The sequence below is a fragment of the Prionailurus bengalensis genome, chromosome D2, assembly GCF_016509475.1.
Source record: "Prionailurus bengalensis isolate Pbe53 chromosome D2, Fcat_Pben_1.1_paternal_pri, whole genome shotgun sequence".
NCBI classification, from domain to species: Eukaryota; Metazoa; Chordata; class Mammalia; order Carnivora; family Felidae; genus Prionailurus; species Prionailurus bengalensis.
Window position 1 is genome coordinate 71,653,490 of NC_057351.1, and position 25,127 is coordinate 71,678,616.

The 25,127-nt window shown below is 32.8% G+C and overlaps 1 protein-coding gene across 1 annotated transcript in view; it reads left to right on the forward strand.

Annotated features, from left to right (window-relative positions):
- ATRNL1 (attractin like 1) overlaps positions 1 to 25,127 on the forward strand; it is a 782,697-nt gene that overhangs the window by 97,290 nt on the left and 660,280 nt on the right. The window contains exon 9 of the mRNA XM_043597648.1: positions 2,944 to 3,127. Within this exon, the coding sequence (XP_043453583.1) occupies positions 2,944 to 3,127 (184 nt within the window). The remainder of the gene's footprint in view (positions 1 to 2,943; positions 3,128 to 25,127) is intronic.

Genomic DNA, 25,127 nt, shown 5'->3' on the forward strand with positions numbered 1-25,127 from the left:
TTTCTTTCTTTCTTTCTTTCTTTTCTTTTCTTTCTTTCTTTTCTTTCTATTCTTTCTTTCTGCTGAGATTTGTTGTTTGTTTCAAAAGAACATGTATTGCTTGCTGGAACGTTTTTATCATGGCTACTTAAAAATTCTTGTCAAGTAATTTCAACATCTCAGTGTTACTGTCACTTTTTTTTTTCATTAAAGTTGTGATTTTATTGGTCCTCAGTATGACAAGTGATTTTTTTTTTATTATTGTATCCTGGATATTTTGCTATTATATTGGGAGTCTTTGGGTCCCATTTAAATCTTTCGGTTTTAGCAGGCAGTCACTCTGTTTAGGTTTATCCTTCAGGTCTTGTGGGATCTCCCTTTCCAGTCTCGATCTGGTGGGGAAAAGGAACTCTTTCTCTGTTTGCTTATTTTAAACAGTGTTTGCTGGGTCCCTCTTGCTGTTGCTGCTAGGGTCGTCTAGGATTTTCCTCCTCAAAAACCTCAGTTTTGAGGAGGAATAAGCCTACCTGAGTCACCTTTTTATTGCTAGGTTGGGGAATTGAGAAATGTGGGGCCTGCATAGCCTTCTTCTGTTGACGGGTGAGGAGACACTTGTCTTCTAGTCCTGGAGTCCCTAACCAGTCTACCTTTACACTTTTCAGATTTCTCCTTTGGTTGTCTTGTGCACTGTTTCCAGAGTCTGCTTGTTGTACTTAGTGGGGTGTGGTACTTAGTTTTTCTAACTCTAAAATTCCTCAGCTGTAAAGAAGAGAAAGCAATAATAAACCTTTCAAAGGGTTATTATTACATGAAATAATGAGGTACTTCTTGAGACAGAGTATGTGTTTTATTAGATAACGATGCTCCAGTTGATTGCAGGGTTGTTTATTGCATTATTGTTTCTAGGAACAAATTGAAACCCAAATGAGTCATAGTGTAGAGTTATTTAAATAAGTTATGTATCATTAATAGAGTGGAATTTAACTGTTGAAAAATAATAAATGGGTCATAGAAGAATTGCACCAGTTGCTTTAAGTGAAAAAATAGTTGAAAAAATAGTTGTAAAATAGCATGATTTTTTTGGTACAAGTATTTATAGGTCTGTATACACATATTTGTAATTTAAATGTGTTTTGTATGTGTATAATAAAATATTTAGAATTACAGTCTGAAAGTGGTCTGAACATAACAAATTGTGAAAAATATCTCTAGATAGTCTGGGAGAGAAGGTCATATTCACTTTTACAATAAAGACCTCTATTTCTACATTATTTTTTGGTAAGAAGAATGTTTATCTTTATTAAAAAGAGAGTGAATAAAAATATGGAAACCTTCAATTGGACTATAGGAGTAGAGGTTTAATAGTGGTTAAAGAGTATTTTTCAAGTTATTTTTGATAAGTTATTATTAATGTCATATTTTTGAAATTACCTCCAAAATGTAATACTCATTAGTTACAAATACACTCTGATTTTTTTTACGTGTTTTGTTTTATCAATTAAAATTGGCTTAGTGACTCCTTTTTGATATTTCTATATTTTATGACCATTGAAGTATCACTTTCTTCACTACCTTAGAACTATGTAAAAGTGAATGATTTTTAAGATCATCTTTATTTTATATTACTTGATTTGAGTATTTTCAGTTGAGCTGTCTACAGTGCCAAAGTTACAAAAAATTTTTCTTTAATGTTTATTTACTTTTGAGAGAGAGAGAGAGTTAGAATGTGAGTCAGGGAGGGGCAGAGAGAAGGAGTCACAGAATCCAAAGGAGGCTCCAAGCTCTGACTGTCAGCACAGAGCCGGATGTGGGGCTCGAACGCGTGAACTGCGAGATCATGACCTGAGCTGAAGTCGGAAGCTTATCCGACAGAACCACTCAGGCGCCCCTACAATGCCAAAGTTTAGATGGCCAGTTAGAGGGAAGATAGAAGTGTGGTCTGGGTGAATACCTAAGGACCAATGACAGATTTCTATATAGTTGCTCTTTGTAATCTAAAATTATCTAAGGCCAAGGATCTGTGTTTTGTTTATCTGCATATTCTTAAAAGCATGCCTTGCATGTACGATTGATGCTTGCATCAGTGAATTTGCAGTTAGAAATAAGTGCCTTTTAGATATAGCAAGCAGAATGGGATTTAATACGGTGAGTTAATTACAAGAGTATTAGAGACACCAAAGGGAGGGGGATCATCCAAAATCTGGAAGCTGCTACATACCTACCACATTTGTCACTAAGCTACTCTAGGCGTCACCGCTGCCCTTGAGCAGGAACTACCCCTGCTGCTATGGCTATAAAGTCACCACTGCTGTTATCCTCTGTAGTCATCTGCCTGTTCCTGTTGCTACGGATGAAGGCAGAATGTCTTTGTTATTTTTGCCTTCTAATCTCTCACCAGTACGCCCCTTGGTGGAACCTATCAGTTAATACAGCTATCAAGGACATCTTGGAAATTGTTTAGGTTTTCATCAGCAATACAGAAGAGTCTGTAGAAGGGACAGTGGGGCTCATAACCAAGGCATTGGTGGACCATCACATAGCTAAAAATCGTTTAAGGGTGGGGATCATATCTTTTTAAATTTTTGTTACATCAGTGACTAATTCAGAGCTTGTCACATAGTAGGCTTTCATAAACTGTTAGTCTTTTTCTCAGGGTTATTTACAAATACAGAAATAAATGTGCGAATAGTTTTCCTTTTTCTATTGTACATCAAAAAATTTGGCATTTTCAATATTTCAGAGTTTCTTCTACAGAAAGACCAGCCTTACTCAACTTTGATCTCTGGCGCTTAACATAGTAACTAGCATATGTTTAATAATTGTTTTTGGAGTAAATGAATATTTGGTTATATTTAATTTACTTATAAAAATGTGGTATTAGAATTTACTTGGTAGTTTGGTGATATAGTAGTTATATTTTTAAATACTCCTTGAAGTTCATGATTTACCTTCATTCTCTTACAGCATCAAACACGTGGCTTGTCCCAGAAACTAAAGGAGCTATTGTTCAAGGTGGATATGGCCATACCAGTGTGTATGATGAAATAACAAAATCCATTTATGTTCATGGAGGCTATAAAGCATTACCAGGCAATAAATATGGATTGGTGGATGATCTTTATAAGTATGAAGTTAACACTAAGACTTGGTGAGTAGATTGGGTGAAAGTATGGTGAGAAACTTTGTCACTGTTACATTTTATATTTGTATAGTAGTAGCGTTTATTAAATATTTTCAGGGAAGCATTCTTGTTCTTTTTCCCTGTTTATTTCAACTAATGAAATTCTCTTGTATAGCAAAGGTTTGAAATAACACATTTTCTATGTAGTCATTATCACTTTAAATGATTGACTTTAAAATGTTTCCTGATTACATAGATATGCTAATTCTGTATGCATTACTTACAAGGACTGATATGTTCAATTCAGATGAGCAAGTTTGCTTACCAATGTAACGTTGAGCTTTGATATCTGCCCTGTGATTTTTTTCTTCTTTGCATTCATATTTTAATGTCACTTGCAAATTTTAAAAGCATTTCTTCATTTTCATCATCTAATTTCCTATGACATGCAGAGCTTGTGCATTTAGGTAGATTGTTGTTATAAACAGTGTTACATTGTACATCTTATACTGGTTTTATTATGCAGATATGCAAGAGTTTCTGTAGGGTGTGTGTGTGTGTGTGTGTGTGTGTGGGTGGGTGTGTATAGATAGTTAAAAGTGAAATTGTTGAGTCTGAGCATATTCACAGCAACTTTACCAAATGTTGCCTAATTGCACTCCAAGTCACTGTGTTAATGGATACTTTCACCAGCTAGGTGTGAATGTACCTGTTTCTTCATATCACCACCAACATTTGGTAATTGTGAGACGATTTTTCTTTTACACATGCAATGGATGTGAATGCTATCTCATGGATACTTATTGTGCATACCCAGATTACTACAGTGACTAAGCATCTTTTTATGTGTTCATTTGCCACTTGAGTTTCCTGTTTAGTGTATTGTCTATTTATAACCATAATGTTCTCTTTATGTTGGAAATACTGTTCATTCATTTTTCAGTTATTATTTTTTCTATGTATATGAGTTTTAAAATAGAATTTTTGGGGCGCCAGGGTGGCTCGGGTTGAGCATCCGACTTTGGCTCGGGTCACGATCTCATGGTTCCTGAGTCCGAGCTCCGCATCTGTGCTGACAGCTGGGAGCCTGCAGCCTACTTTGGGTTCTGTGTCTCCCTTGCTCTCTGCCCCTCCCCCAGGCTCTGTTTCTCTCTCAGTGATAAACAAACATGAAAAAAAAAGGACTTTTGTTGTTTTCAAATATTTACCTTTGTAAAACCTGGGAAATGACTCTGTTGTTTTTAGACACTACACATTCATTTAAACTTTCATCGTGAAATTACATATGTATTTGAATAATTTTTCACCAAATTTTGACTTGTTTCCTACCCCCTTCACTTTCAAACATACATTCTAATTTTTTTCTTTTGAAAAAGAAAGGTGGAATTAAAAAAAAAAGGTAAGACTTCCTTTGGATTATTTTATTAATTTTTATTATTTTTTGTCTAATCAATACATTGTTATTCTTTATATTTTTATGAATAATAAAACCAATAAATCACTTTTTTCTTTTATATAAGTTATACATTGCATTTTGCTTTCTATTTTAACATTTCCAACTTTTCCTCTTTGTATTTTTGCTCTGATAGCAAGAGGAATTGTGATTTAGTGATTAAGGCATTATCAATCTGCTTAACATATTTTTGCATATGTTCCAGCTATTGTATCATACCAAACAGGAAAAGATAACTGCTTCTGCAGAAAGAGGCATCATAATTTACAGTAATAATAATGGCTATAGCAATGTTCAGCAAAGCATATTAATAGATGTAAATAGAAAAGTGAGCCTTGGGTATTCTTTGAATGAAGTCAAATGAGTGTTACTTGTTGCTCACCACTCAAATGGAGTTTGCTCAGATTTTTACATGTTTCCCTTCCTGAAAATTTCCATAATGAACTTCTACATGGAAGAATGTAATTATCAATCTTGGCAATATTAGTATATGCACAAATAACATTGAGTACCTTTAAGAGAATTTACTAAAATAATTTGTAAATTATTTTCAACACCTTATTATAAATATATTATAGATACACACAATACTTTAATGTTTTACTTTTATTCTTTGTTTTTAAAAAATATTGGTGAGCGCTAAAATATTTTTCTGTTATTCTTAATGTTTTTGGCATTCTTAAAGTTTTGATACTTGTTAGATTAATTTTAAATTTGCCCTCATATATTGATTAAAGTATATATCAGGTTTATTTGTCATTATATATCTAAAACATTTTTTAAATTATATCATTGATGAATAAGCCTGATACATACTTTAGTGTATATATGTGAGAGCAAATATGTGCATTGTACAGATTGATTTTAAGTTTTTATCACCCAGAACTGGTGTCATTTTTTAGTGGATATGGTTTAGTAGATAGGCTGCTTTGTTGAAGTGATGGTAAATGTGTGTTTGGAGTTCTTTTTCATTGGTGAAATGGATTATTTTGGAATATTATTTCCACTGAGAAAAATTAGGAATTACATCTTTTTAGGCATCTGAGAATTATCAAGGCAGTGAGAATTTGTGGGTCAACATCTATGTCAAGGGAGGTAAGATTGGGATTTTGTGCATCTGTTGTCTCTTTAGAAAGCTGTCTAAGAAACTGAACAGAGTTTTTGCCAATTAATGTGGAGGGCCAAAATTGGATTTCCAAATGTGCTAAGGAAGATGGCCTCTACTACATACTTAAAGACTTGGTTTAGTCCCTGAAATTCTAAACCTACTAGAGTGGATAAGTCCACTTTAAATCATTAGATTATGGTGACCTGTCTAGAGACTAAGTAGCTGACAGAACAAAAGTAAATCCTCTCTTGAGGAAGATAATATTGTATAGAGCCTCAAATTATTTCTTAAAACAACATGCAATATCTGACAAAATAAAAAATAATGATAAGGTTTAGAAAAAGACAAGATATGAAACAGCCATTAGTATCATAGCTAGAGGATAATACTGTTTTCAGACAGAAACTTTAAAATAAAAGGTAGAAAACATTAGGAGACAAGTAGAAACTTTTACTAAAGAATCACATGGGGTTTATAGAAGTGAATAATATATTAAATGAATGAAGAATTCCTTAGATGGGTTTGACAACAGCTTAGATACAGCTGAGGAGGGAATTAATGAAATGGAAGATAGGTTGGAAAGAAATACTCATGCTGAAATAAAGAAAGAAAAGAATGAAAAATAAAATAAGGAAGGAAATTTAAGGGACCTGTAGAAATGATCTAACATGTATGTAATTGGAGTCAAGAGGAAGAAAAAGAGAAAATAATGTGTAGCACTATTTAAAGTCTTAATGACTGAGAATTTTCAAAAGTGATAAAGAACATCAAGCCACAAATAGAAAAAATTCTATGAGTACTAAGGGGAATATCTACAAAGAAATTTATATTTAGAAATATCACGGTAAAACTGATGAAAATCCAAACATAAAGAGAAAAATTTAAAAGCAGTCTAAGGGGAAAAAAACTCATATTCTCTTTAAAGGAACAATATTAAGACTGACAACTGATTTCTTAAAAAATGAAATCTAGAAGACACAGTGTATTCAAATTGCTGAAAGAAGATAATCATCAGCTTAAAATTTTGCACCCAGTAAAATTTCCTTGAAAAATGAAAGCAAAATAAGGATATATTCAGTAAAACAAGAATCAAAAGAACTTGACAGTATTTTCCTGCAATAAAGGAAATACTAAATAAAGGAAATGATATTGAAGTAGAAGAAAAATGATCCCAGATACTAGAAGGAATAGAGAAATTAAGAGTAAATTGAAGTGGTTATTCATTAAATTAAACTATAATCAGAATAGAGGCTTAAATGGATATAAAAACTTAAATGCATGATAATAACAAAACATAAGTGAGGGAGAAGGGTAAGTGGTGTTCAAAGTATTGAGGTTTTTGTAATAAGTGGGAATGGATAAAAGAACTAATTTATAGTAGACAATAACTAAAGATTTATATTGTAATCATTAGGTAACAAAAATAAAAGTAAAACTTCATATTTAACAAACTAATAGAAGGGAAAATGAGGATACTAATTACTGGATTTGGAAGAAGACAAAAAAATAATGGAAAAAAACAAAGTACAGTTGAGACACATACAAAGGAAGCAAGAGGATGATGTATTTAACTCTATATATTATACTAAATGCAAGTCAGTAATTACACTAAGTGTAAGGAAATAAATATTGCAAATTATACTAAGTGTGAGAGACTAAATATTTCAACCAGAAGGTAAGGATTTTTGGACTTGGTATAAAACAAAACCTAGCCCACGCTGCATAGAAAAGATACAAAGTATACAAATATTTAGAAAAATTGCAAGTAAAAGAATGGAAAAAAGACACACAAGTGGTAAACAAAAGAAAGTTGGTGTAGCTTTATTAATATCAGACAGATAAGAATTTAAATCAGGCATTTACCTGGAAGATATAACAGTGAATTGTATGTACTTTATAATACTGTGTTAAATAAAGCAAAATTTGACAGAATAAAAGGGACAAGTCATACTGAGATATTTTTAATGCCTTTACCTTGGTAACTCAGCATAAGGAGACAAAAAACAAAAACACAAAAAACAGTAAAGATATATATAATTTCAACAGCTGAATGAATAAATTTGTGTTCTTTGATATTTGAGAGCATATTATCTTATGACTGCAGAATATACAGTGTTTTTCAAGTACATATGGAACATTTTCCAAAATATACCATATGGCGGGTTTTAATGTAAGTCTTAACAAATTTAAAAAATTTCAGACCCTACAAAGTAATTGAAATGAACACAAAAGTTACTAAGAAACCCCTAATAAATTTATTAAAACTAATTGGTTAAAGAAACTATACTAAAAATTAGAAAATATTTTGTACTGAATGATGACAGATCAAAATGTGTATGGTGTCACCAAGAGGGACATTTATAACTTTAAATGCATTTATTAGAAAATATTTTTAAAAGCCTGAAAATCAGTGTTGTAAACATAATCTTGAGAAATTGAAAAAGGACAGATTAATCCCAAAAGAAGGATAAAGTAAATAAAGATAGGAAAAAGGAAGAGAATATGAGATAAGAATATAAATTAATGAAATAGAAAAGAAACATGTGATGAAGATGATCTGTATAGCTAAAAAATTAACGAAGTTGGTTATTTGAAAACAGTAACTTAAAAGCAGTACAATTTATGTTACCATAAGAGCGTTAACACCTACAGAATAAATGCAATGAAATGTATTCAGGAACTTTACACAAAAATTATAAAACCTTATTGTGAGAAATAATAAGACTTAAATAAAGGATATATTATAATTGAAAAATCGAATATTGTAGATATGTCTGTTTTCTCAAATTGATATGTAAATTTAACGTAATCCCAAACAAAATTACAGCCATATATATATATATATATTTAGAAATAGACATGCATATTCTAAAATTTATCTGAAAATGCAAACAACCAACCATAGCTGAAACAAACTAAGAAGGACAGAGCTAGAAGACTTCTCTACCAAATCTCTTGATTTTGAAGCTATAGTATTTAAATGTTGTTGCAAAGATACAGAAATAGACTGATGTGGCAAGTAGGAATTCCACAGGCAGACCTACACATTTATGGACATTTAATTTATAAGAAAGTTGAACTACAGAGATGTTTTTATGATAAATTATTGTGGGCCAATAAGATATACAATTGAAAAAATGAGTAACAGGCCCTACTTTATAGCAGACACAAAAATCAGTTTGACATCAGTGGTAGATCTAAATATGGAAGGTGAAATGATAAGGATTATAGAAGATGACACGGGCAAATATCTTTATATCATTGACAAAAAAGACTTTTAAGATACAATTAGATACTGTTAGTAAATGAGAAATGATAAACTGAACTATATACATCTAAAAATATCTAAAAATAAGGTGAAAAGGCAGGTTGCATTGGGGGAGGTATTTGCAACACATAAAGCCAAACAAAAAGGACTGGCTCCTTGAAAGAGAAGTCAGAGAAGTAGATGAGTACTAAGAATCAATAAAATGTCAGATAATAGAAAATGTGTAAGAGTCTTGAATGGGTACTTCACGAAAATGGATATTCAAATGGCCAAAATACATATTTTGGTCAACGTTATTAGTCACTAGAACAATTCAAGACAACATTGAAGTACCACCACATATCCGCTTAAGTGGCTGAAATTTATAAAACTGCTAATATCAAGTGTGTCGAAACTGGTAGAGGCACTAACTTTTGACAGTTTATGCTAAATTTCAATACACTCACACTCATGTATAGAATGTATGAATCTGTTGAAATAGTTATTCTAGTTATATATCCGAAAAATGCATATGTGTTTGCACTATAGTCATATAGGATACTCATGACAGCATTATTTGTAATAATAATCGGAAACGAGTGAACTATCTGTCATCATTTCCAATGGAGAAGATATATTCTTACAATGGAATGCTATGCAATAATGAAAATGAAAGAATCATCTCTGTGCATCCATGCAGTTGTATCTCACCAAAACAATGTTGACCAAAAGAAGTCAGAATCAAAAGAATATGATATGTTTCCATTTAAGTGAAGTTTAGCACCAGGAAATACTAATCTATGGTTTTAGAAGTTATGATAGGGATAGTCTTGTCTAGGCTAAGCAGAATGGAGTAGTGATTGGGATGAGCAACAGGGAAGCTTCTAAAGTGGTTACACATATGTGTTCACTTTGTGATAAGTCATTGAACTATATCCTTACAATTTGTGTAATATGATATGTATGATATATATATTTTGTGCTTAATAAAAGTTTATTTAAAAAATAGAAATCTGTGATTTGACCTCACAGGTTTACTATTATAATCTAATCGTTTATGATAATTTGTAATAATGAAAGAAGGGTGAGTTTTAATGTATAGTTACCAAAATACATTATTTTGCCATTGTTAGAAAAGGATTGAGACATAAAAGTTCAGAGACACCCAAGGCCATTGCTGCTACCCACCTACTTCAGGACTAGTTGAATCTTTTTTTTTTTTTTTTTTTTTTTTTACATTTAAAGGATAAGAGAACAAACATCCTGTAATTATAGGAATTCCCATTTCTCAAAAAAGACTCCTTTTATAGTGTTAGGGTGTTTTATTAATTGGTATTATCATTTAAGAGATTTCAACTTTGCTGTCATGATTTTGGGTACTAGAGCCCTTGTGGTCTTGATTTCTTAGCCTTGTTAAATAAGAGATCTCATAACATTCTTTGCACTTACATGTTTGTAAAGCTTACAGTAGGAGGTTTTTTTGTGATAGCGGAAGCCTCAGATATTCTTGACTTTTATTTAGGTGCTTTCCTCTACTGCTGTGTTCTTTTAACCTGTGAAAAGGCACAATAAGTTTTAACACATAGGAACATATTAAACATTATCATTTACAATTTATAGTTGTAACAATCCACTAAGTAATTTTTTTTTCAAGTGAAAGAAAACAGATTTCAGTTATACTTCTAGAAAAATTGTAAAGTTAAGTAGTGAGTCTAATGATAATGCTTCTGTGGTACTATTTTAATTCTGTACTTTAAAAAATCTTTGAAATTACATTTACTTAAAATGTGTTTTTATAACGATGCTACATCTGGTTACATAAAATGAGTTCTTTTAGCTTCTTAAATTTGATATAATGGGAGTTATTTTTTTTTTAATTTTTTTTTCAACGTTTATTTATTTTTGGGACAGAGAGAGACAGAGCATGAACGGGGGAGGGGCAGAGAGAGAGGGAGACACAGAATCGGAAGCAGGCTCCAGGCTCTGAGCCATCAGCCCAGAGCCTGACACGGGGCTCGAACTCACGGATGGCAAGATCGTGACCTGGCTGAAGTCGGATGCTTAACCGACTGCGCCACTCAGGCACCCCAAATGGGAGTTATTTTTACATTGAAGTATTCAAAGCTATTTTATTAAATTATTGAGTTTTTGTGATTTGTCTAAAATTTTAGCCATCAGAAGTTTTGGAAAGTGATGCAGGACAATTTTATAAATACGTTGTTATTTAACACATGTTAGTAAATACCGACAAACATGATATTCATGGTCTTCATCCTGGCTTATTTCTCTGCATGAGGAGTGTCTGAAATCTTTTCAACAAAAATTGTTGACTCTGTATCAAGTACTGTGTTGGGAATAATTTTAAGATGGAAGACAGATATTTTAAAATTTTATGGTTCGTGAATATGTGGGAAGTGATGGAAATACACAGATGTGTAAAGAAGTAATAGAGCAGATTTGTTGAAATGAACAAAATATGTAGGCAAAAAAGATTATTGTTTTTATAAACGTCATGATATGTTATGGGATCTGGAATTTTGGAAAATATGGTTAAAATCTCATATGGATAATTTGAAGAAACACTTATCTCTATAGCTCTACTTTTTAAGGTAATTTTGGGATGTGTAGTACTTATCTTTTTCCTAGTGCTCTTTGAAAAACTGGGAAAGACTGCATATGGACAAAAGACTATTGGAAAGCATTCACAGATAGTTTTAGAACAATGATGAAGTAAACATCTTGTCTACCTGAGCTAAGACGACATTACAGTACTCCCAGAAGACCTCGTGTGTGTCGCCATGATAGCATTCCTTTCATTATCCCTGAAAGCAATAACCATTATTCATAATATTGTGTTAATTGTTTCCTTGCTTGCCACTGTGTTTTTTTAAAAATATGTGTTGGCAAGCAAACCATTCATTTGGTTTGTCTGTTTTTGAATTTTGCATCTATTGTTAAGCATCGTATGCTTTCCTCAGACACCTTTTAAAAAATCAAATGTGTTGGATATGTATTTTAATAGGGGGGAGTAGATAACAAAAATGGAAATAAAATGTATTTAAATGGTAATAAGTGCTATGGAGGAAACAGAAAGCATGATGAAAGAGGATAAGGAGTTTTAGGTTGCTAAATTTAAATAGGGTAGTAAGAGAAGACATCATGAAGACTGTATGTGAGTACAGACCTGAAAGAGGTTAGGGAGGGAACCATGCCAGAATCTGAGGAACAAGTTGAAAGCTAGTTTAAAAAGCCTGAAATGGGGATATGCTTATCATTTGGAATAGCTGGACTGGGTAATTTTAGAATGGTTGGGTGAAGTGATGATGACCTTCAAGTGGTAATTGGGAACACTGAATAATTTAAGAATAATCTAAGAAATAGGTGATAGCATCTGGGATGAAGGAGGCTAGTTTTGAGGGCTGGTTGGATTCTGAATATATTTTCAAGGTAGAGCCAAGAGAGATTGGATAGACAAAGGGATTGGAAATAGAGTGGAAGAGAGAACAAGTGAAAGATGAATTAGACTTTTGGCCTCAACCTGCAAGCATGGAGTTGTCATTAATGGAGATGATGAATTTTGGAGGAGAAGTAGGTTTGGTGTAGAGGGAGATTAGAAACGCAGTGCTAGATATATGTAGATCCTTTTTATATTTTCTGTTCTGTGGATGGCATTTGGAATATACCAAGTTTTGGTATTATGAACAATTATATATGTTCTTATTTAGTCTTCTCTTGTTTCATATATAGGTTTCTCTGAGCTAATTCCTTAGTATTATAAATGCTTGGTCATAGGCAGTATCATATTCGATTTTACCCAACTATACTCCAACATCATTTTACTAATTTATATTCCCACTAGTCGTGAAAGGAATTATCTAGTCCTCTACAGTCTCTCCAAAATTTGGTGTTGATTTTTTTTTCTAAAATTTATTTTTAACATTTATTTATTTTTGAGAGACAGAGACAGAGAGCACGAGTGGGGGTGGGGCAGAGAGAGAGGGAGACACAGAATCCCAAGCAGGCTTCAGGCCGTCAGCACACAGCCCGACGCGGGGCTGGAACCCACGAACCGTGATATCATAACCTGAGCTGAAGTCGGATGCTGAACCGACTGAGCCACCCAGGCGCCCCGGTGTTGTTTGATTTTTAAAATAAACTTGGTCAATATGATGGGTATGGCATGATGTCCCCACTTAGTTTTAATTTGCATTTCCCTAATTACTAATAAGGTGGAACATCTTTTCATGTTTATTGTCCATATACTCTTCTGCCCATTTTTTTCATTTTAGTTGTTTTGTGTATCCTTCTTCTTGCTATCGATCCTTTGTTAGCTGTATACTTTGCAAACCTGTTCTCTCCCAGATGGTGGATTTTCATTCTGCTCTTTTTATGATGTTGTTTGATGAATAGAACTTTTAATTTTAATATGGAAATGATTAATCTTTTATGGGTTGTATTTTGTGTCTTGCACAAATGCTTTCCTACTTCAATTTTTCTGTATTTCCTACCAACATTTTGTAGTTTTGCCTCTCATATTTAGTTTTTAATCCAACTGGGTAGCGATCAATTTTTTAAAAATATGGATATTCAGTTGTCCCAGAAATGAAAAGTCCATTCCTTTAATGGTCTGTAATAGTAATAACTTTTTTATAGAATTATTGTTAGGTGTTTGATATTTTTTATACTTTTTTTAGATGATATCTCTGTTAGTTTTCTAAGGCTGGCATAACAAATTACCACAAATTTGATGGCTAACAACAACAGAAATTTATCCTCTCACAATTCTATAGGCTAGAAGTCTGAAATCAAGGTGCCAGCTGGGCCACACTTCCTCCAAAGATTCTGAGGAAGAATCCTTTCTTGCCTTTTGCAGAATCTGGTAACTATGGGAGATCTTAAGTGTTCTTTAGTGGTAACTGCTCTCATCAGTCTAATTTCTGCCTCTGTCTTCACATTACCTTCTTCCTGTGTGTGTGTGTGTATGTGTTTTCACATGGCCTTCTTATAAGGACATCAATCATTGGATTTAGGGCCCCCTCTAATCTTGTGAGACCTCATTTTACTTAGATAATTACATCTACAAAGACCCTATTTTCAAGTAAGTTCTCATTCCGAGGTTCAATGTGGACATGAATTTTGAGGGGGCGCTATTCAACCAGGACATTATCTCTTCATTTCTTTTTGGGCTGATATATGGAGATGCAGTTTTTTTATATTACTTTTATGTCTAACAACTTGCTGTATTTTAATAACATATATAGATTTTTTAGTTTTTTATAATGACCAGATCATATACAAATAATGGTAGTTCTGTTTCTTCCTTTCTGGGTCTTACAGCTTTTTATTTTTCTTACCTTATCATTTCAGCAGCAACCTCTAGTTCAGTGTTGAATAGAAATTAACAAGCATCCAATATTAGTTCTGAGCTTTGATGAAATACTTTCGGTGTTTCTCAGTAAGAATGATGTTCACTGTGGGTTTTGTAGACGTTTTTAAGAAAGATCCCTTTTTTTCTGGTTTGCTAAGGGTTTATTTTGTCATGAATGGATGGATATTTATCAAAGGTATTTTTTGGGATGATTATCTGATTTTTCTGCTAAATAATTTACTGTGGGAAGTTATTTTAATTATGTTATTATTAACCTAAAATTAACCCCAAATTTGGGTTAAGTCTCATTTAGTCAAAATGTGTTACTTGTTTTTTGGTTTGCTAATATGTTGATAAGTATTTTTTTATTGATGTTAATATGTGAGATTTGCATGTGGTTTTCTTGAATATTCTTATCAGCTCTTTGTGGTAAGGTTATGTGGGGCTCGTGAAATGATTTGAGTAGTGTTCCTTTTAATACTTCGAAACAGTATTTATAAGGCTGGAACTATTTTTTCCTTAATATTCTATGGTAATAATCTATAAGTCAAGTGTTCAAAAACAATTTTGTATAATTGTTTTGTATATTTATATTTGTGTATAATTTTAACTACAAAATTCAGTATATGTAATGATTATAAACCTATTTAGATGGTATTTTTATTCTTGAATAAGTTTTTATTCTTGAATATGTTTCGATGAGGTATATTTTCAGGAATTAATCCAAGAAATCAGTGTCTTCAGTTAATTTGTTATAATGGTGTTCATTATGTTCTCTTAGACTCTCTAATATCAGCAGCATCTGTAATTATGTTTCTTTTAATTATTTTTAACCATTGTCTACAACTATCTACCTATCCATCTATTTATCTATCATTTATTATTTTTTCTTAAGTGAGTTGCTGACATGATGCATCTTTAAACCTAAATATTTTTAAATGTATTTACTGAAAAACAAGGACATTCCTTGAAAAACAAGGAAATAAAATTAATGGAATTTACTAATCTAACTTGTAGATTTTATTTAACATTTCTAATTGACCTATTATCTTTTATTAAAAGATAGCACTTTGTTATTGCTGAATTTGCTTTCTTAATAAATTTTGCATTTATGTTCATATGTGAAATTGTCTGTGGTTTTCCCTTCTTATACTGTCCTTTTTAGATTTTGATGTTCTTTTTTGCCAGGTTTGGGTGTCCTTTCCTGACTTAGGATCATATCCAATATCCAACACAGAGTTTAGTTGTAATGCCTACTTGTAGTCTTTTTAAATCTGGGACAATTTCAGTCTTTATTTTGAAGAATGTACCCAATTTGGGATGATTCCTTAGGATTAGTTTCAGGCACCAAAATGTGTCATTCTAAGGTTTTTTTTGAAAAATAATTTTTATTGAGATATAATTTGTATACCATAAAATTTTCCATTTTAACCATTTTAAAAATGTACAATTAAGGGTTTTTGGTGTATTCATGTTTTGCAACCATCATTACTAATACTAGAGTATTTCTGTCACCTCAGAAGAAATCACATACCTCCCTAAACACTCTCTTTTCATCTCTTAGAAACCATTGATCTACTTTCTGTCTCTAGATTTGCCTATTTGTGATATTCATATAAAGGTAATATACAATATGTGGCTTTTTGTGTCTGGTTTATTTTACTTTGCATAATGTTTTCAGAGTTCCTCCATGCTGTGATATGTTTGAATACTGCACTCTTTTGTATAGCTGAATAATATTTCATTGCATGAATATAGCACATATTGTTTATCCACTCATGAGTTGATGTACATTTGGGTTGTTTTCACTTTAGGATATCATGAATGAGGCTGCTATGAACATTCCTGTAGAGGGTAATTTTATATATTGGTTAAAGTGGTTAAAATGGTTCCAGTTTTCTCAACTGTAAAGACACAGTTTTTCCTTTGTAAATTAATAAACACCTGTGGAGAGATACTTTTAGATTATGTAAGTATTCTGTTTTTTATTAAAAACTTTTACCTAATAATTTTAGCATCCACTGAACATTCGTGTGTGAAAGTTATTACTATCATGGTTACTGAATGGTGATTATCTAGTTTTATTATTCATTCTAAACTCCCCCTGATTTTTTCTTCACCTAAAGAATTGTATGAATTGACCAATTTTTATTATCCAATGTTTTATAATCTATTGCTCTTCTTCTCTATTTTGTTGCTCAAACTGTCCCAGATTTGGGCCGTATGAGCTTCTTTTAGTGTGGCTACTGTCTCCATTTAGACATGTCCCCATTGTTCTTTGTGCACTCATCCACTTTCTGGCACACATGCAAAAAAATTCCATGCACATCTTGTTAATTCCTTGCTGGAATAAGTAATTTCCTCAAGGAATCCACATTTTTTAGTGAAGAATATTGTTTAGAAGCCAACATTAGGTCACTGGCTTGTTTATTGCTTTTTGATGTATTTACAGATCATCTCAGAAGATAGAGCCAGGAAATATGCAAATGTGCATATTTGTATCTATTTATATAAATATGTGTACATCTATCTCTATGCATCTGTCTAAACTGCATAATGATGCTATACAACATCACATTATTCTTGCTTTCCTTTCTTTCATATTTGTAGATCCCTTCTGACAATGAGAAACCTAGATCAAAAGATAACTCTGATTTCTTTCATTGGAATTTTTTAATTTTTCTCATAAAGCTCTTATATATATTTTGTTAGATTTATACCTATTTTATTTTGTTGGTGCTAATATGAATAATGTGTGTCTTTAATATCAAGTATTCATTGTTCATTGCTGATATATAAGAAAGTAATGGATTTTGATTTGTTAACTTTGTATCCTCAACCTTGCTATACCAGGAATTTTCTTGTTGATTCTTTGGGATTTTCTACATAGTAATTACGTCACCAGTGAGCAGACTGTCTTATTTGTTTCCATTTTGTATATCTTTAATTTCCTTTTCTTATCTTATTGCATTGGCTAGAACTTTCAGTGCAGTGTTGAATACGGGAGGTTTTGTCTTGTTACTTTTCTTAGAAGGAAAGAATCTAGTTTCTCACCATTAAGAATGATTTTTTTTTGTAGATGTTCGCTATCAAGATGAGGAAGTTCCCCTCTATTCTTAGTTTGCTGAGAGTTTTTATCATGAATTGATGTTGGATTTTGTCAAATTATTTTTCTGTATCTGTTGATATGAACAAAGGATTATTATTCTTTATCCTACTGATGGGATAGATTACATCACTTGACCTTCAAATATTTAATCATCCTTGCATATGTGGATAAATCCTATCTGCTTAATCATTACATTAAAACTATTTTCAGCTTAAGTTTCTCTCTGGTAGCTGAATATTTTTTCCTTGATCCATGTATTTCCTTTATTATTTACTATATAGTATTTATTTTGTAAAAAGCAATGATAGACCACTAGTTTTTAAAAGGAAAATATGCTCTATTTGTTTAAAACATTCAACTTTAAAGTCCTCTATATTTAACAGTGGTATAATTTAAAATCTATAGATGTCTTTTGTAACCAGAAAGGCTTAGGAGAGAATCGGAGTCAAAATTTCTAGGTGAAGCCATCTTTGGTAACTTATTACAAAACCCCAATATTTTCTTTTAATATAGCCTTAGTGAGATGTACTTCATATACCATAAAATCCACCCATTTAAAGTAAACAGTTCAATGGTTTGGGGGCACCTGGGTGGCTCAGTCAGTTGAGTGTCTGACTTATGATTTCGGCTTAGGTCATGATTTCATGGGATTGAGCCCCATATTGGGCTCTGCACTGGCAGTGCAGAGCCTGCTTGGGATTCTCTCTCTCCTCTCTGGTCCTCACCCTGCTCATGCTCTCTCTCTCTCTCCCCCTCTCTCAAATTAAATAAATAAACATAAAAAAATAAAGTATACAATTCATTGGCTTTTATTGTATTCACTGAGTTGACCAATCGTCACAATTTTAGAACCATTTTATACCTGCAAAGGAAACCCTATATGTATTATCAGTGACTCCTCATTTCCTCTCAAAATCACAGCTTTAGGTAAGGGCTATTCTTCTTTCTGTTTCTATAAATTTGTCTTCTGGGCCTATAAATGAGATGACACAAAATGTGTGTGTGAGGTTTTTTTTTTTTTATAACGGACTTCTTTAAGCATAAGAAAAAGCATGATCTCAAGGTTTATTCATAAGGTAACATGAATCAGTATTTAATTCCTTTTCTCTGTCAAAATATTTTCCATTGTATGGATATACCACATTTTATTTATGTATATATATCAGCTCTTGGAAATTTGGGTTGTTTCTGCTTTTTAGCTATTGTTAATAATACTTCTGTGAACCTTTGTGTACAAGTTTTTGTGGAGAGGTTTTTCATTTCTCTTGGGTATATATCTAGGAGTGGATCTGTGAGCTCTTTAGTTACTCTATGTTTAAACTTCTGAGGAACTGCCAGACTGTTTTCCAAAGTGGGTGCACCGTTTTACATTCCCATCAGAAGTGTATGAGGATTCCAGTTTCTCCTCATCCTTGTGAACACTTGTTATTGTCAAGCATTTTGATTACTGCTACTCTTGTGGGTAGTAGTATCTCATAGTTTTGATTTGTGTTGCTGTAATAGCTATTCATATTGAGCATCTTTTCATGTGCTCATTGGCTATTTACATTTCTCTCTTGGAGAAATGACTATTAGGATCCTTTCCCATTACTTACTTTGTGTTAGGAAGTCTTTATATTTTCTACATGTAAGTCCTTTATTAAATATGTGAATTGAAAATATTTCTCCCATTATGTGTGTTATTTTTCACTTAGTTTACAGTGTCCTTTGAAACTCAAAAATTTTTTAATTTTCATGACATCCAGTTTATTGTGTATTTTGTCACTTACACTTTTGGTGTCATGTCTAAGAATCTGTTGTCTAACCCAACTCCAGGAATAATTACTTCTGTGTTTTCTTCTAAGAGTTTTATATTTGAGTTCTTACATTTAGGCCTTTTATCCATCCTGAGGTAATTATTGTCTATATTGTGAGAGAGCAGCTTTTTTTTTTCTCCTTGTAGGTGTCCACTTGTCCCAGCACTATTTGAAAGAGTATTCTTTCCTTTATTTGAATTTCCTTTTCTTTCAATTGGCTATTATGGTTCCTTGAATTTCCATATGAATTTTAAGATCAGTCTGTCAATTTTAAACAAAACAAAACAAAAACTCCAGCTGGGATTTTTATAGGGAGTGAGATGAATTTGTAGACCAGTTTGGAGAGTATGGCTATCTTAACAATATATTTTTTTCCAATTCATGAAAACAGGCTATCCTTCCATTTATTTAGGCCATCTTTAATTTCCTTCCTCAACATTTTTAAATTTTTATTTATTTATATTTTAATTTTATTTTTTTATTTTTTAAAATTTACATCCAAATTAGTTAGCATATAGTGAAACATTGATTTCAGGGGATTCCTTAATGCCCCTTACCCATTTAGCCCATCCCCCCTCCCACAACTCCTCTAGTAACCCTCAGTTTGTTCTTCATATTTATGAGTCTCTTCTGTTTTGTCCCCCTCCCTGTTTTTATATTATTTTTGCTCCCCTTACCTTATGTTCATCTGTTTTGTCTCTTAAAGTCTTACGTGAGTGAGTCACATGATTTTTGTCTTTCTCTAATTTCACTTAGCATAATACCCTCCAGTTCTATCCACATAGTTGCAAATGGCAAGGTTTCATTCTTTTTGATTGCCGAGTAATACTCATTGTTGGAGTAGATATACTCCATTGTATATATATACCACCTCTTCTTTATCCATTCATCCATCGATGGACATTTGGGCTCTTCCCATACTTGGGCTATTCTGGATAGTGCTGCTATAAACATGGGGGTGCATGTGTCCCTTCGAAACAGCACATCTGTATCCCGTAGATAAATGCCTAGTAGTGCAATTGGTGGGTTGTCGGGTGGTTCAATTTTTAGTTTTTTGAGGAACCTCCATACTGTTTTCCAGAGTGGCTGCACCAGCTTGCATTGCCACCAACAATGCAAAAGAGATCCTCTTTCCCTGCATCCTCACCAACATCTGTTGTTGCCTGAGTTGTTAATGTTAGCCATTCTGACAGGTGTAAGGTTGTATCTCGTGGTTTTGATTTGTATTTCCCTGATGATGAGTCATGTTGAGCATTTTTTCATGTGTTGGTTGGCCATCTGGATGTCTTCCTTGGAGAAGTGTCTATTCATGTCTTTTGCCCATTTCTTCACTGGATTCTTTGTTTTTTGGGTGTTGAGTTTGATAAGTTCTTTATAGATTTTGCATACTGACCCTTTATCTGATATGTTGTTTGCAAATATCTTCTGCCATTCTGTCGGTTGCCTTTTAGTTTTGCTGATTGTTTCCTTTGCTGTGCAGAAGCTTTTTATTTTGATGAGGTCCCAGTAGTTCATTTTTGCTTTTGTTTCTCTTGCCTCTGCAGACGTGTTGAGTAAGAAGTTGCTGCAGGCAAGATCAAAGAGGTTTTTGGTTTTTAGTTTTTACAGTATAGGTGTTATACTTTGTTAAATTTATTCCTAACTATTTTATTCTTTTTGATATCATGGTAAATTGAGTTTTGATTATTTTTATTTTACAATTTTTCATTCCTAGTGTGCAGAAATTCAATTGAGTTTTGTATATTTTTCCTTTACCCTAAAAATTTGTTAAACTCATTTATTATTTCTAACAATTTTTTGTGGATTCATTAAAACATCTGTATACAAGATCATGTCATCTGCAACTAGCAAGAGCTTTACTTCTTCCTTTCTAGTTTGGATACCTTTTATTTCACTTTCTTGCCTATTTCCCTTTCTATAATGTGTAGTAGAATGTGGAATAGAATTGGCAAGAACAGACGTCTTTGTCTTGTTCCTGACCTTAGGGGGAAAATTTTAGCCTTTAACCATTAAGTATCATGTCAGCTGCTCTTACTTTTTTTTTTTAAATAGATATCATTTATATTAGATTTCTATGGTTGTTATAACAAATTAGCACACACACATACACACACATGCACGCATACACACACACACACACACACACACACACACACACACACACACACACATACGTATTCTTTCACGGATCTGGAGGCCAGAAAGTGTGAACAGAAGCATGCGCCCTCAAGAGGTGCTAGGGAAATTCCTTTCCTCTTTCAGTTTTTGGTAGCTGTCAGTATTTCTGGAGTTGTGGAGGAATTGTTCCATTGTCTGCCTCCAAGTTGTATTACCTCCTCCTCTTTTTTTGTGTGTCTTTTATAAGGACACGTCATTGGATTAAGGTTAGCTGCATAATCTGGAATGATCTCCTCTGCTCAAGATGCTTTATTTAATACATTTGCAAAGACATTTTCTCCAAATAAGGTAACATTCATACGTTCTAAGGATTAAAACGTGGATATATCTTTTGGGGTGGAATAACATTTGGTCTTTATCAGGTTGAGGAATTTCCTTTCTATCCCTATTTTGTTGCCTGCTGTTATCATGCATGCCTGTTAGATTTTGTAAATAACTTCTCCTGTATCTTTTGAGATTATCATTTAGTTCTTTTTCTGTATTCTATTAATATTGTGTGTTACATTGATTTTCAGATGTCAAGCCAATTATGCACTCTTGGGATAATCTCCACTTGGTCATGGTGTATAATTCTTTTTATATGTTACTGGTTTTGATTTGCTAGTATTTTGTTTAGGATTTTTGTGTCTCTTTTCTAAAAGAATATTAGTCTGTAGTTTTATTGTGATATTGTTGGTTTAGGTATAAGATTCCTACTTTCTCATAGAATGAGATGAGTAGTGTACCATCCTATTTTATATTTTTGAAAAATTTATGAACAATTCACATTATTCTTCTTTAAATACTTGCTAGAATTCACCAGTGAAGCCATCAGGCCTTCCCCCACCTTTTGTTTTCAAATTTCCTTGGTCTCTTTATTTGTTACAAGTCTATTCAGATTTTCTGTTTCTTATCTTAGTTTGGGTAGTTTCTATCTTCCTAGGACTTTGTTTATTTCATATTGTTGTTTGTATGTAGTTGTTTAGTATTGGATTATAGGCTGATTTATTTCTGTCAGATTGATATCTGCCTTCTTACTATCTTGGTTTTAATAATTTGAGTTTTTCTCTTTTTATTCTTGTTTAGTGTACCTAAGAGTTTGTAAATTTTTTGATCTTTTAAAAGAAAAAACTTTTCGCTTCATTGATTCTCTCTATTGTGTTTCCAGTCTACATTATATTCTTTCCTGTTCCAATCTTTATTTGTTTTTTTAATTGTTTTTTGCTATGGGCTTTTGGTTTGCCCTTTTATCCAGTCTCTTAGGGTATAAGTTTAACTATTGAATTCTCATTTTTTCTTTAAATACATGTGTCTACAAATATAGATTTCCCTCTAAAGTATTGCTTTTGGTGTCTTCTATGTTTGTCTTGTCTTCATTCTCATTCATCTCAAAGTATTTTCTAATATGCTTATGATTTTTTCTTTGACCCACTTATTATTTTGGAGTGTTTCATTTCCACATATTTATGATTTTTCTCAAATAACTTTCTTTTTGTTTTAACTATTTTAATTCCATTATAGTTAACATACAGTGTAATTTTAGTTTCAGGTGTACAATACAGTGATTCAAAACTTACATACATCACCCACTGCTCATCACAAGTGCACCCCTTCATCCCCATCACCTATTTCACTCATCCCCCCATCCATCTCCCCTCTGGTTTGTTTATTCTCCGTATGTTCTAAGTTTGTTCTCTATAGTTAATAGTCTTGTTTCTTGGGGCACCTTGGTGGCTCAGTTGGTTAGGTGTCCAACTCTTGGTTTGGGCTTGGGTCATGATCTCCTAGTTTGTGAGGTTGAGCCCACGTTGGGGCTGCAGTTAGCAGCACGGAGCCTGGTTGGCATTGTCTCTCTCCTCTCTCTCTGCCTCTTCCCTGCTTTCACATTCTGTCTTTCAAAATGGACAAATAAACATTAAAAGAATGAGTCTTTCTTGGTTTGTTTGTCTTTTTTTCCTTTGCTTGTTTTTTTTAATGTTTTAAGTGTTTATTTTTGAGAGAGAGAGAGAGAGAGAGAGAGAGAGAGATAACGAATGAGGGAGGGGCAGAGAGAGAGGGAGACACAGACTCCGAAGCGGGCTTCAGGCTTTCAGGCTCCGAGCTATCAGCACAGAGTCAGACGCACTCACGAACCGTGAGGTCATGTCAGCTGAAGTCGGACGCTCAACTGACTGAGCCACCCAGGTGCTCTGCTTGTTTTGTTTCTTAAATTCCACATATGAGTGAAATCATATGGTATTTTCCTTTCTCTGACTGACTTATTTCACTTAGCATTATACTTTCAAGCTCCATCCATGTCATTGCAAATGGCAAGATTTCATTCTTTTCTACGGCTGAATAATAGTCCATCATATGCACACACATGCACATGCACGCACGCGTGCACACAACTACACCCCACATCTTCTTTATTCGTTCTTCAGTTAATGGACACTTGTGCTACTTCCATAATTTGGTCATTGTGTCTCAAATAACTTTCTAATACTTATTTTTAATTTCATTCCATTGTAGTCAGAGGGCATACTTTGTATATTAATCTTTTTAAATTTATTGAGGTTATTTTATGACCTAGTATATAGTCTGTCTTAGAGAATATTACATGTGTACTTGCAAAAACTGTGTATATTGGTGGTGTTGGCTGTGGTGTTCCTCATATGTCTGTAAGGTTCGTACTAGTCAGATGTATTTCCTTGTTTATCATATAGTTCAATTCATTTTTGAAAGTTAGTATTGAAGGTTGCTACTGTTATTATTGACTTACCTGTTTCTTCTATTATGTCCATTTTGCCCCATTTTGGGGGTGTTCTGTTGTAAAGTCATATGTGTTCATAATTGCTAGACCTTTGTGATGGAATGGTCCTTTTATCACTATGAAATATTGCTATTAAAGTCTAGGAACGTTTTTGTTTTAATGTCTGTTTTGTTTGATGTTGTAGCTACTACAGCTTTCTTATGTTTATTATCTGCATAGAATATTTTTCTATCCTTTTTCTTTCAATATATTTGCACCTTTCAATCTAAAGTATGTCTCTTGGAGAGCATATAGTTGGTTCCTGTTTTTTTTTTTTAATCTTGTCTCACAATCTCTGCCTTTTATTTGTATATTTTAACAGCTTCAATTTAATGTTATTTTTGATATATTTGAATTATCTGCCATTTTACTCTTTCTTAAATATCTCATTTGTTATTGTAGATAATAATACTTTTTGTTACTCTTTTTTATTGCTCTTCCTATTAAATATTTTCTAGTGTAACATTTTAATTCTTTAATGGTTTTTATTTTTATTTATTTTTTTTTTTTTTAAATTTTTTTTTTCAACATTTATTTATTTTTGGGACAGAGAGAGACAGAGCATGAACGGGGGAGGGGCAGAGAGAGAGGGAGACACAGAATCGGAAACAGGTTCCAGGCTCTGAGCCATCAGCCCAGAGCCTGACGCGGGGCTCGAACTCACGGACTGCAAGATCGTGACCTGGCTGAAGTCGGACACTTAACCGACTGCGCCACCCAGGCGCCCCTCTTTAATGGTTTTTAAAATAATTATTTTAGTTACTTGTTTAGTGTTGGTTTAGGGATTATCATATATATCTTAACAGACTTCAGACTTCTACTAACTCAACTGCAGGGAAATATAAAAATGTTTCTCTTTTAGAACTCTATTCTCTTTTTCATCTTTTTTTGTGGTATGATAACTACATATATGTGTATATGTATATATATAATCTATATATGTTACAAACTCAACAATAAATTGTTATTGTACTAATTTTATATACTTTTGTATCTCA